Genomic DNA, 14,459 nt, shown 5'->3' on the forward strand with positions numbered 1-14,459 from the left:
ATTCCCCTCAGAAAGCTTATGAGCCAGGCCCCCAGTGCACACATTTCTCTCAGCATTCTGGCCCTCTAGACTCCCATTAGAATAGCTTTGCTTACTTAGCATTCTAGGGGTCTCTAGCTCAAAATCCTTCCACATTCCTCCTATAAAGCATTCCAGGGGCTGGAGAGATGGCTCAGTGGTTAAGAGCACTGACTGCTCTTCCAGAGGTCCTGAGTCCAATTCCCAGCAACCACATGGTAGTTCACAACCATCTGTAATGGGATCTGATGCCCTCTTCTGGTGTGTCTGAAGACAGATACAGTGTATATTAGATAGATAGATAGATAGATAGATAGATAGATAGATAGATAGATCTATAAAAAATTCCAAGGGCCCAAGAACCAAGCAGTCAGGCTTATCACATCGACATCCTGAATTCTCACCACCAATTTTCTGTATTTTCATATGTCTGTAACCCAACACACAACAAGAAGCAACTTAAGAAAAGGCTGATTGGGACTTAGAATTTGAATGGATACATCCATTGTGGTGGGAAAGAATGACAACAGGAGTTTTAGGTGGCCAATGATATCACCCCCACATTCAGGAAGTAGAAAGAGGTGACTGACTGCTGATTTTCAGTCCACTTTCTCCCTTAATTCAGTACAGGACCTGAGCCCATGGGACAACGTCATCCACATTTATGTGGTCTGGAAACAGTCAGACACAAAAGTCTATTCCCACAGAGATCTGAACTCTAGTCCAGGTGACAATGAAGTTTGACCATCACACCCAATGAGTAAATCTATTCTGAGAAACATTTCTTGTCTAAGTCTGGCACAGCTAGAGTTAGGCAGATCTCTCCCAAATCTTAGGTAGGAATTTTAATGATGACAACAGCAACTACCACTGAAGAAGTATTTTCAGTAAGTGACTCGTATCATTCAATATTCTAAGCAACTCTAAGAGGTAAAAGAACATTGTTATCTCTAAGTCACAGACAAAAAGAGCAAGGTTCAGCACCTGAGTGTCAGAGCCGACTTTGAGTCCAGAGCACACACTCATCTTCAAGGCAGTGAACAGCGAAAGCTCTCATGTCGACTCTTTAACGTGAGGTTGTGGCAGCCTATATAAGAAGCACTAAAAATATAATTTGAATATTCCCGGCTCTGCTACTCACAACCTAGACCACAGCAGCAGTGCCCTTGCCTCCTAGTCACCTTCTGCCCACTTATGAGTTACAGAGGACTACCTCCTGGGACTGCTCTAGAAACAAACATGGTGCCATTAACTACAGACCTACTGTGTGCCAGGGCCAAGCATGTTCATGGGCATCTCCACTGCCCCTCACTACTCAGTGAGTAGGCTGAGTAGGTGTAACTGAGAATGGAGCAGGGTAATAGCCTTTTAAGGGCTGGAACTGTCGCCAGGCCCTACATTAGCAATGTGGCACAGGAACCCCATTTCAGGAATTAAGAAAATGAGGCCAGAAAGACTGAAGTTGTGATTCCCATTCCACCTGCTTGCAAATGGCAGAGCTTAGGAAAGAATTCTAACCCAACTGTCACTCATAAGGAGTCTTTTAAGGGCTGTGTTGGTTTTGACAGTGTTTGCTTCATTGTGTAGCTAGCTCAAGATGACCTGGACCTTGTGACTCTTCTCCCTTCACCTCTTTTGTGCTAGGGTTACAATCTGGAGCTGTCACTTTCATCCAGCCTGAGTATCTTTTACATACAAGTTTATCACCTTGTGGATCAAGTCAGTTGCTCCCACTGAGAGTCTGACTGATACACACTTGGAATTGCAATTCTGCTCTTGCCAGCTGCAGGCTCAGAGCTATGATTGTTTCTGTGACTGTGAAAGCTCAGAGTGGGTAACAGATAGGGAAAGATGGAGAAATCCGAGCGGAAAGGTGAAGGACCTGTATGCAGGAGATAACTATGGGAAGGGTAGAACTTACTCAGAGGAATAAATAAAACCATGTCACACTTAAATGGAGCATAGACTTGTAAGGTGATTTTTGCATCCTTCATGAAAAATAATGTACCATTAATTATAGACCTACTGGGTGGCAGGGCCAGCATATTCATAGGGAGCCCCACTGATTCTCATTCCTCACTGAGTAGGCATGATAACCTCCATTCCTCCATTCTCAAGAAAAAAAAAACCAGATGGCTGTCTAACTAACTCTCAAGGACACCTGGCCCGAGGACGTGAGAACAGCTCTCTTCTCTCACCCCCTGGGCTCCAGGGAAATCAAGAGCCCTCCCCCAAGCACTGATATTTCTGTGCATTTGGATTTTCCACATTGACTGCTGGAGAAACAAACATGACACACACAGAGAAATGAATATGAAGATTGATATTTTTCATTGACTTTGGCTTAAGGTTTTGGATAATGAGAAAGTCAGTTGTTTCCTTTTGCATTTGAAGTTTTCCCATCGCAAGCAGTAAGGAAAAAGCATGCTTGACTTCACTGGGCAGAAACAAACCTGAGCTAAGGCTCTCGGGGGTGCGGGGTTCCATCTCAACCTAAGGTGGCAGCTTTCCAGCCTCCAGCAGGACTGCATTGTCCTCCCTCTGCTCTTCCCTTGTCACCACAGAGAGGCAAGAACATCTGGAATGATGCTCAGCACACCTGTGGCCAGGCAGGTGGTCAGTGTCTGTATGCCAGGTCCCATCTGATGTTCCCTGCGGTGTCTCATCTTTATGTTACAGTTAAATAAAGCAGATGCTAGGGTTAAAACACACGTGCAGGGTAGGAAGATGGCGCTGTGGGTTTTCGCACCTGGTGCCAAGCCTGGCAGTCTAAGCTTGATCCCCACGTGGTAGGAAGAAAGAGCCAACAGATGGAAGAAGAACAGAACCTACCTCCAGATGTTATCTCACATGCACATTGTAACACATACTCCCCTCCTCCATACTATAAATAAATAAACACGTAATTTTAAAGTGTTAGGTCAGAGCAACGAGGTCAGGAAGAGCGGAGAAGATTGAAATTAGAAGACTTGCAACTGGGTAGGAGCTACGAAAGCTAACTAGATAGCAGGAAGAAAAAAAAAAATAAGTGTGGTCTTGGCAGGTTTCAGCCTGCCAAATTCTTACCAGATCCTTCTCTGGGGAATGTGCACAGGGCACCGGTACTCTTTCACCTAGTAAAGTTAATTTTATGGGTAGTTACACCCAAATGTTGTAAGGTATCTACGCGAAACAGACTGAACTGTGGGTAAGCGTCTAGGAAAGTTGCCTATTCCAGGGAGGCTATCATCCCCAGACCTTCCTAAGGAAGCTTCTCACCGAGTCAGTGACTGGTGGAAAGAAGGGGAGGAAAAGAGAGACAGGAGACAGAGACTTGTGAGTATGTGCGGATGCTAGAGGCAGCCTTTGCTGTCCTCCTCACTCCTTTGTCACCTGCTAAAAAACAATCTTCCCCACTTGCTCACTCTCCCTGAGCCTCAGTGTGGATTCTTCTCCTTTGAGGAAGGCAGTGGAGGTTAGTGTCAGCAGGAGGCCAGGGAGCCTCAGTTCCTTGTCCACAGCTCCTCAGCTCCAGGACAGATTCCTGCTGTCACTCTCCAGTGAAGAAATGGAGGGCATCCTGCACCGCAGCCCCAGAACTCCAAGATTCCAATGCCAGAGCCTAAGACAAATTGAGTCTTTAATTCCCAAGTTTTTTCTCTCATTCTTGTGGCAAAACTTATTGGAATTTTTACCTCCCCTCTATCTGGGGAAGGTGAACTTTGGTGTGAACAAGGGATTGTCTCCCCCAACCCCCACCTCGCTGCCCCAAAGGTTACATAGCTGCTGGAACCTGCACGGTCCAGAGTCTTTCTCCCACACACACATTGGACCCAGGAAGCAAACTGTTAAAGGAGACATGAACAAACAGGAAGCAAACTGTTAAGGGAGACATGAACAAATGTTTGGGGTTAGAAGCCGTGTGTGGGGGAATTCGAGGGTGGGGAGGTGGGAGTGGGGGGATAGGTGGGGGCACATCCTCATAGAAGTAGGAGGAGGGGAGATGGGATAGGGGGTTCCTGGACAGGAGAGGGGGGAAATGGGGTAAGGGGAGAACATCTGAAATGTAAATAAAATATCCAATAAAAAAAAATAAAAGGAAAAAATTTTTAAAAAAAGAAGAAAATAAAAACTTAAAACCTCTGGAATAGGATCTGATATAGGTGGTCATAGTTCTGGATTTAAGACCATGCTGGTGAGTGAGCCCCACTGTGGGAAGCCACACAGGTGGCTTGTACTCCCAGAAGCAAAGAGGCCCCATCTGTGAGCTCTTTATTGGTCAACAAAACACAGGAACAGGCTTTGAAGTGGACAGAAATGTCATATCGAAGAATGTTAGAGGGAGGGCCTCTTACTCTCTCCTGAGAAGGGGGCTTCAAAACAAAACCACAGGGGTCCTTGCTCAAAGCACTGAATCTGGGGAAGAGTGTCAGTACTGGAGCATTGACATGCAGTAGCTTCAGCTGAATAAATTAGCATCAGATGATCAATGAGGATTAAGGGATGCACATCGGGTCATGACAGGAACCATGAGCCTGAGGCAGCATAGTAAAAGCATGCACCAGACCAGAAGTGAAATAAAAGTTTAAACTGTTTGATTGTGTATGTGTGGGGCTTGAAACTGTAGGGGTCATAGGACAACTTACAATAGTCCTTCCCCTCCTCCTACCATGTGGGTCCCCCAGGAATCAAACCTCAGTCATCAGGCTTGGCGTCAAGTGCTCTTACCCACTGAGCATTCTCATCATCCACAAAAATTGTAATAATGAACAGACATACTCTGTGTGTGTGTGTGTGTGTGTGTGTCTGTGTGTGTGTGTGTGTGAAAGAGAGAGAGAGAGAGAGAGAGAGAGAGAGAGAGAGAGAGAGGGAATTTTGTTCCTCTGAGAGGGAATAGGGCTCTTTGATAGTAGTTAAAAATAGAATCCAAGGCTAGAGAGTGGTTAAGAGCACTGACTGCTCTTCCAGAGGTTCCTGAGTTCAATTCCCAGCAAGCACATGGTGCGTCACAACCATCTGTAATGTTATCCGATGCCCTCTTCTGGTGTGTCTGAGGACAGCGACAGTGTACTCACATACATAGAATAAGTAAATCTTTGAACAACAAAAAAAAAAAGACTAGACTTCAAAAGGCAGCTTTCTGTCTCGTTACACAGTAAGCCTCATCATACCACCTGTCCTACTCGGAGGCCATTTGAGGTGAGGCACCAGGGTTCATCAGGAGCTGGGCTCTGGTTGCTTGAATAAGTTATTACAAGTCCCTGGGATCTGACTGTTAGAAAGTTTCCATTATATTTTTGGTCCTTTTATTTGGGAACTTTTTATCTCTATACATCATTCTCTGGAAACTCCCTTTGTGACAGTTTTGCTATGAGACTTGACAACATCTAGCCACTTTCTGACTTCTATTGTTACTCTCTCACACTCTCTAGTCTGCTTGCTCAGTCTGTTCTATGACTCTAGGTAGTCTGGGACCCCTGGGCTGAAAGCAGAAAGAAAGTAGACACACAACATCCCAAGAATATGTGTAAGAACCCAATAACAGGATAGATGAATATAAGGAGAGTCATAGCCATGTGATAGCATCATAAACCACTGTTTAAAATCATGATTTTGGTGACTATTTGATGACATTGGTCGATAATCTTATAAAATGTTTCATAAACTTATAAACATTGATAAGCTCGCCACTGGTTTCGACTTATAAAATAGGGCCGATTACATATACTTCTCTGGCCAAACAGGCCTAAGGAGAACACCACACAAATCCCTAAGCCACTTGCTAACTAAGCATCTCATGAATGGTGCTATCCTCCAGTGGAGGCCCGCCATGGGGCATAGTGAAGACAGTTACCTCTGGTCTCTGCCAGAGGCTGGTGGCTGAAGTCCAGGACTAACTGAAAGTGCAATGAGTCAACTCAAACCTAGTGAACCCTGTACTGCTGGCTTCCTGCTGTGAAACAGCAATAGGTCTCTTCCAGGAAGAGGCTGCCTCAGGACTGAGAGCTCCCTACATAGAGTCCCAAGGGAGGAAGCCTGCTATCACTTCTTTCTAGATTAGCTTCCCAGGAGTCACCTCTAACTCAGGGAATGAGTGTTCTCTGCATTTCTTAGAATTTCCAAGCATTTTTTAAAATGAAAGACCGACTGTGTATACTCATATCCCACATAGCACATCCATTTCAAGTATAAAACTCAGTGCCATCATCTCCCTCAATTTTTATTATTTATGTTCTATTTTTGTGGTTTTGTTTTGTTTTTTGAGACAGAATTTCTCTATGTGGCTTAGTGTAGCCGTCCTGGAATTATATAGGATGAGCTGTCATCAAACTTACAGAGATCTGCCTCTTGAAGGCTACAATTAAAGGTCATGTGTAGACCATGACTGCTTTATTTATTTATTTGTTTATTTATTGTTTTTCGAGACAGGGTTTCTTTGTGTAGCCCTGGCTGTCCTAGAACTCACACTGTAGACCTGGCTGGCTCTGCCTCCCAAGTGCTGGGATTAAAGGTGTGTGCCACCACTGCCTGGCTTATTTATTTATTTATTTATTTATTTATTTATTTATTTTTATTTATTTGGTTTTTCAAAACAGGGTTTCTCTGTGTAACAACCCTGACTCACCTGAACTCACTTGGTAGACCAGGCTGACTTTGAACTCACAGAAATCCACCTACCTCTGCCTCTGAGTGCTAGGATTAAAGGCATGTACCACCACACCTGGCTTTGCTCTAACAATTTTTAAAAGCTATCATGCCCAGTCACTACCAATGCTCTGCCCACCAACACAGAGACAACTATCAATAGGCTTTCTGCCTCCGTGGATTTGCATATTCAGGACATTAATATGTACATGGGGATCAATTATACTACTCATAGTCTCTCTCCTTGGCTTTCTCACTTAGCATAACCTTTCAAGTTCCTCCACATTATGAAATGTTTTATTATTTTGTTGGTTTTTATTACCAAGTAATATTCCATTGTATGAGTATGTCTTATGTGCCCACTCCCCGTTGATGGAACTTAGATGTCTTTAGAGCTTTAGCATGTTGTCTGTAACATTAGTTGTGTTTGTCAGTAGCTTCTATGGGCCCTGCATTTGGCCTAATTCCTGTCCCTAACAACAACCCAGGGAGACAAGTCTCTTTCTCCCATAATAACAATGAAGGACATGAGATGTGGGAGTGAAGTTGACATCTAGGATCATACAGACAAGTGGCAGAGTTGGAGTTCCCAGTGCATCCCATTTCACCTTAATCTTTCCTACCTGGTATTCTTGTTTCCTTCCAATTGGCAATGAGGCTGGAACAAGGGAAAATCATTCATCCAATGGCCACTCACTCTACATGCTGACTAGTTTTACATTGACTTGAAACTGTCTAACCAACTGAAGGGAAAGAATCTCAAATTCTTCCATAAGATCCAGCTGAAGGGCATTTTCTTCATTAGTGATTGATGGAAGACAGCGTAGCCTATTGTGGGTGGTGCCACCCCTGGGATGGTGGTCCTTGGTTCAATAAGAAAGAAGGCTGAGCAAGCCGTGAAGAGCAAGCTAGTAAGTAGCGCTCCTCCATAGCCTCTGCATCAGCTTCTGCCTCCAGATTCCTGCCCCATTTGAGTTCCTGTCCTGCCTTCCTTCAATGATGGACTATGATGTAGAAATGTGAGCCAAATAAATCCTTTCCTCCTCAGCTTGCTTTTGGTCATAGTGTTTTGTCATAGCAACAGTAACCCAAAGGAAGATGCTCTTTAACCTTTAACTGACAGCCTGAACACAGCAAGCACTCCATCAGGTATAACTCAGATACTGCATCCCAAAGTTTTGGTGTCCACAGCAAGCAGTCTGATGTTAGGCACCAAGAACAGTGTGAGCAAGTGTCAAGACTCCATGCTGCTGGAAGACCAAGGAAGGACTTTCTAGAAATTTGAATGCACTGGGTTCCCAATCAGAGAAAGTTGACTGCCTACACAGAAGAATCAGCAAACAGAGACAGAGACCAGGGCTCTTGGTCCACAGAATGGGCTGTACTTCCCTAAGGATGGAAGGGAAGCAAGATTGAGGGATCACACTGCAGAGAGCCTTGAAGGACAGACTGAAGCTTTAGCGTTTGTCTTGTGAGCCTGTGGGTCACAATCCTCTTGGAGACCACATATCAGATATCCTGCATACCAGATACTTACATTATAATCCATAACAGTAGCAAAATTACATTTATGAAGTAGCAAAAAAATAATTTTAAGGTGGGGGGAGGTCACCACAACATGAGGAACTGTATTAAGGGGTCACAGCACTAGGAAGGTTGAGAACCACTGCTCTAGATGCTTCTGAGAGGAGTAACAAGGCCAAAACCATGCCTTTGAACTCTGGTATCCATCTTCAGACCCAGGTACCAAGACTCCTTGGAACAGTTCTTTTAGCACCTCACCAGAAGAAAGAAGAGCCATGTGTTTGTTCATCCCTACCTACATCCCCAGCATCCAAGACAGCACCTGATACCTTGTAAAGGCACAGTGAACAACGCTGAATGACTGGATGGAGAGATAAATGAATCTATCAGCTAACCCTCTCTCTTCCTGTTACCTTTTTTCAAATTCCCCTTTTGCTAGGTAGAATAAAAAACAAAACAGGAATGTTCTGGACTCTCCCATCTTGCCCACCTCCATCTCTCTACTTGCTCTTCTCACATCTGGTCCTGAGTCACCCTCGGAGTCAGGAATGAAACTACCCCTTCAGGTGAGAGATCTGTGACTCATTAGTTACGGGGTTTTCCCAGGGGCTGCTGACAGAACTGCAACTTATCTGTAGACCACCTGAATAAAACTAGTGCCGTGAGTCAGGCAAATAGGGTATTAACTGAGGCTGATGGTTATAGAGAGGGGAGGGACTCGGAGAGTTCACATCCGAGGACCCAGGAGCTTGCCCCCACCCCTGTGCCCCAATTCTGTGTCAGGCTGCCATGCTACAGTGTACAGCCAGATCCCTTCACCTCCACCCTGCACCCAGTCCCCAAAGGTGACACCACCCCACTAGCACACTCATGCACTTACCCAAGCACATGCTCATACAAACTCAAAGAGGTAGAAGCAGTAGTTGCCTTAAACATAGAGACTTTATTGTTGTATAAAATTATTCCCTAGAGAAGTTATTTATTTATCTAATGTGTATGGATGTTTTGTCTGCTTATATGTCTGTGCACAAGCATGCAGTGTCCATGGAGTGACTGCGGTTACAGTTTGTGGGTCACTATGTGGGTGCTAGAAATCAAACCCAGGTCCTCTGGAAGAGCAGCCAGTGCTGAAGTCATCTCTCAAGACCCAAGCTAATTATATACGTCCTAAGTCAGTAAATATCCCTTTTCCTGAAGAGGAGACATGGCTCACAGGCAGGGTACGAAAAGCTGTCGAAAGCTTTCTGGCTAGCCAGAAAGTTAGATCCGACGTCCTTTGGGGTAGCATGAACTGTGCCATATCTCCCTGTCCCTTGCAGTGAGCTCTGCTGTGGCCCTGTGCAGGGAGTAACTTCCTGCTCCCAAACTAAGAATTCATATAAAACTTTGCTTTGGGTTGGTGTGACGGCTAGCTACTTGGCCACAGAAATTCTTTTCTTGGTAATCAAAAGTCCTGGATGACATTTAAATGTCCTGTTTTTTGTTTCTGTTTTTGTTTTTTTGTGGGGTTTTTTGTTTGTATGTTGTTGTTGTTGTTGTTTAAAAAAAAAAAAACTATGGCTGCCTACTACAGTTCTCCTGGGTAGGCAAAGTCTTTGTGGACACTGGATCATCAAAGTCAAGTAATGAGCAGGAAAGGTATCATCAAGGCTAGAGAGTGAGGGCTTCTGGGCTAGGCATCCACAGACGATTTTGTCTTCTTAGCACGGCACTCAGAGTACACCAGGAAGGGATGGGCCAATGTCAGAAAAATGGCCAGCCCCATCGATATCTGGGGAAATAGGAAAGAGGGGCCACTCCAACAACTCTGAGCTGTACCCATCACCAACAGAAGGACCAAACTCCTACCTGGTCTATGGCCTATTTTCTACCTAGACATTAATGTCACCTGAAGGACTTTAGGTTTATTTTCATAATTTATTTATTTATTTATTTCTTCCTTTCTTTCTTTCAACTGGCTCAGGCTGATCTTGAAAGTCTAATCCATCTCCCAAGTGCTGGAATTATAGGATGTACCACCATACATGACTTAGTCAGTGCTCTCGATTGAACTCAGGGCCTTGTGCATGCTAAGCAAGCCCTCTACCAAGAAGCCATATGCCAGCCTCTATTAAACCCATTTCATGGGTGAGGAAACAATAACCTAGAGGGCACCAGTGACCTGCACCAGGTCCTGTGAGAAGCTGGGGAGGCATCTGTCAGACTACATCTAGATGTTGAGTTAGAACTCCTGACACCTTAAGTATGGCCTTGTTTCTTCTAGTGACAGACTTATATACTTGCTCTACACTTTGAGCTTTAAAAAAATTACTACATTTATTTGCGTGTGTGTGTGTGTGTGTGTGTCCACGTGCCATGGAGCACATGCAGAGGTCAGAAGACAACTTGTAACAGTTGGGTCTTAGTCAGGAAGTGGTGGCACATGACTTTAGTTCCAGCACTTGGGTGGCAGAGGCAGGCGGATTTCTGAGTTCGAGGCCAGCCTGGTCTACAGAGTGAGTTCCAGGACAGCCAGGGCTACACAGAGAAACCCTGTCTCGAAAAACCAAAAAAAAAAAAAAAAAAAACCAGTTGAACCTTTCCTTCCACCAAGGATCCTAGCGATCAAACTGAAGTTACTTGATTCGGCAGCAGGTGCCCTAACCCACTGAGCCTCTCTCCACCCTGGTGATCTCTTTTTAATGAGGCAAGCAGGTTCATCAGTGACTAGAACACTGACTCCTGAGTGCAGAGACCTCTATGTCTTGACTGACCATGACTGAGTATCTGAATTGTAAGTCATCTAATCTCTTTGTTCCACAATTTCCCTCAAACTTGGGAGAGCCCTGACTACCCCCTAGGGCTGGGCCATTAGCATCTACTGTGTATGGGGCCCAGGGATGAAAGTGTGAAGCTCCTACCCTCAGACAAATGTGTATATGCCATAGTCTCAGGTAGAAGTCAGGGTTAGCCTGCACTAACTAAAAGTGGGAACCCCTTTTGCTTGAAATTCTGAGAGGATTTTGCATCCTATTCTGGAGAAACACGTATTTGTCCATACTCACAAACTATTTTTCTCCAGACCCATGAAAAGCATGAACTTTCTGGGAAGTGGTACCATGTTAATTCTGTGACTTTAGGAAGTCCCAGCTTGGGTCAAGTCTCTTCCTGTAACCCTAATTTGAGAAGTGAAACCCTAAATATTTCCTTTTTGCAGTACTGAAGCCTCTAACACATCCAGGCCTCCTGAGCCAGCTTAGAGCGCCCCCTGCTGGGGCCCTATGCAGTAGGTTGAGCATGGGTAACCTTTCTAGTCAAGGGCCTACACACAGGCTGGCTAGAAATGTGCCCTGCATGGTACTCACATATACAGCGTTGCTCTTGGGGGAGACTTTGAACAGGGGGAACTGCAGCAGAGACACAATAGCTGACAAGGCCATCACTAGCCCAAAGAGCTTTCCAAAATGCTCTGAGGGAAAACTAGGAAGAGAAAGAGGTTTCAGTGAGTTTTACAGATTCCGCCCCTCCCCCCTCAGCCCCCACAACTACTCCCACTCCAAGCGGGGGACTGGTGTTTGAGAATGCTTGTCAGCCAACTTCCCTGTCGTAGGCCTGCCCTTCACCATCCACGCAAGCCCTTTCTTCTCCCATGCTACTCAATTCTAACTTGTCCACCACAAGACACAGAGAAAGTACTATACCGAGCCACCCCTAAGGGAACAGAAGGGACCCAGGCCCAGGCTATGCCTAGGAAGATCTTAAGGAAAAGACAGACGCAAATGCTATCACAGGAAGCAAGAACGGAGTGCCAGGGATACAAAAATGGGAAAATATGTTTCTAACTCTTCTCTGGGAGAGTTAAAACAGAGGTGGGTAGTGAAGGGAAATAAGAGTTCACCAAGTAAAGACTCTCCCTGGACGCAGCGGCTCTGGTGTGTGAAAGCTGCATCCTTCCCACTTGTATCCAGACCCAGCCATGGCCCTTTTTATATGCACACCCACCTCCAGGCCCATCTCACCCCACAATTTCTTTATTGCCAGCCCACTTTCCTCCTCCCTAAGCCCACTTACGCCAGTGTGAGGAAGGCAGCATTGCACCCATACAGGAAGGAGCGGCTGACCACTTGCAGGATGAAGGTGGCATACTGTAGCTGTATGACAGGAATGGAGGCACACAGGGTAAAGCCCAGGGACAGCAGAGACGTCAGGGCCAGCGAAGGTACCATGGAGCAGAGAGCCACAGCCTCAGATGAGAAACCTGGTTCAGAAGGAAATAGAGGTACCTGTAATTCTACTCAAAGGAGAGCAGGAAAAACCAAGAAAGATAAGAACTAACCAAACAGAACCAGGTCATAGCTCAATACCAACTCCTCAGTGATAATAACTGTCCTCCTACATGTCAATCAAATGTGTCCGATCTTCTTAGTTTCCCAGGGCTTCCTAACTAACCCAGAGATGAACAGGCTCCATATCCACTGTTCCCCAATGCAACCTAGAACCAGGGATGGTGATGGTGACGATGAAGATTATTTATACAGAACTGGTAATAGCAAAGGACTAAAGCAATCCAAACTGTCTCAAACAGAGGCACATGGTACCAAGTACAAGCTAGCCACATGAGAGAGAGCTGGGCAGCAGTTATCGGGGTAAGGAGGATCTCAGAATAAAGAGAGCATCATAGAAAAGACAACTGCAAAACTGTATGAACTAAGCTCTGCATTTGATCTAAGCAAGGGCACATATATATACATACATGTATGTATGTATGTATGTATGTATGTATGTGTACATATATATGTTTACATAGGTGATTGCTGTATTTTAAAGACAATAAAGAAAGGAGGAAATAAAGGAAAGCAAGAAGCAGAAGAGGAACTATATGTCTTGTTTCCCTGTTTTGGTTTTGAGGAAATGTAACTGCTTAACATGTGAGTATTTTCAACAAAATTCAAAGAAGAAAAGAGCAAGCAAAGCAATCCCCAAATATCAGAAACAAACAAACAAATGAAAAATGAGACCAACAAACATAACTGTGTCCAGTTGGACTCATGTGTGTGTGTGCAGCATGTGCACATGTGTGAGTATGCATGTAGGGTCACTGAAGCAAAAGAAAGGCGACTGTGGGAGTGCAGAAATACCCCCGATGAGAAAGGGTGACATGCAGGCAGGAAGGGGGACTGTCTGGGGGAGGATGGGCACCAACAGGAGGGAGATGGTGGGCACGGGGGCAGTAGGAGAGCGGGATGAGTAAGAATGGTCTATACTGAACACATACAGTGCTATTGTATATGTATACAATGCCATTGTCATACATACTGAAAGTAAGAGATGCCATAATGTAGCTTACCACCCGCCATGCAAACTTTAAAAATTAATTTTAAAAAGGATGAGCATACAAGGAGAGAGAGGGCACCCAACCTGAAGACTCTATTGTTTTCTACTAGAGACCCCTAAGACTGGTTGGAGAAATGGCCAATTTCAAGTTTAGTGGAGGAGACATGTCCAGTTAAACAGACCCAAACCTTTCATGGCACTAGACAGCAGGGGCACTGACCAAAGTTGAATTGTGCCTGAGGGTCCCACATTTTAGACTGGTACAGTTCCCAGTGGCCAAAGACAGATCAATGCAAGCCTGAAGAAGAATGGTGGGGGCCTGTGAGATGGTTCAGCAGGTAAAGGTACCTGTCACCAGTCTGGCAGCCCATGTTCTGTTGCTGGGATCCACACAGTAGGAGGAGAAAACTGAGCCCTACAAGTTGTCCTCTGAACTTTGCAGGCACACTCCGACATACACCCACCCACCCACACAGTAGCATATGCTTTATATGCCTTTCACCTCAGCACTGAGGAAGCAGAACTCATACATCTTTGTGAGTTCAAGGCCAGCCTGGTCATAGTGAGTTCTAGACTAGCCAGAGATACTTTTTTTTTGTTTGTTTGTTTTTTCAAGCCAGGGTTTCTCTGTGTAGCCCTGGCTGTCCTGGAACTCACGCTGTAGATCAGGCTGGCCTCAAACTCAGAAATCCGCCTGCCTCTGCCTCCCAAGTGCTGGGATTAAAGGCATGCACCATCACTGCCTGGCTGAGAGCCAATCTAAAAAAAAAAAATACAGACATACACAAATAGTGAGGGCCAGATTGCAGTTGTAGAGCTCATAAGAAGCCCTGAGCCTCATCTCCAACACTGAAGAGGAAGGCAGAGCAGATACCGTGTCAGATATACTGTGCAACTTAAATGCTTTTTCAAATAAAGCAATCTTCCCTCAAAAAAGAAAGAAAGAAAGAAAGAAAGAAAGAAAGAAAGAAAGAAAGAAA

General features: G+C 45.0%; 1 protein-coding gene across 2 annotated transcripts in view; it reads right to left on the reverse strand.

The window, feature by feature from the left end:
* Window positions 1–9,089: 9,089 nt before the first annotated feature.
* Window positions 9,090–14,459, reverse strand: part of Slc43a3 (solute carrier family 43 member 3) — a 22,631-nt gene continuing 17,261 nt past the window's right edge. For both annotated transcript variants that reach the window (XM_028763022.1, XM_028763023.1), the window contains exons 11-13: window positions 12,217–12,403; window positions 11,511–11,625; window positions 9,090–9,937 (exon numbers count right to left, since the gene is read on the reverse strand). In XM_028763022.1, the coding sequence (XP_028618855.1) occupies window positions 9,839–9,937; window positions 11,511–11,625; window positions 12,217–12,403 (401 nt within the window). In that variant the 3' untranslated portion in view covers window positions 9,090–9,838. The remainder of the gene's footprint in view (window positions 9,938–11,510; window positions 11,626–12,216; window positions 12,404–14,459) is intronic.

Source organism: Grammomys surdaster, unplaced genomic scaffold, assembly GCF_004785775.1.
Source record: "Grammomys surdaster isolate TR1022 unplaced genomic scaffold, NIH_TR_1.0 136, whole genome shotgun sequence".
NCBI lineage: Eukaryota > Metazoa > Chordata > Mammalia > Rodentia > Muridae > Grammomys > Grammomys surdaster.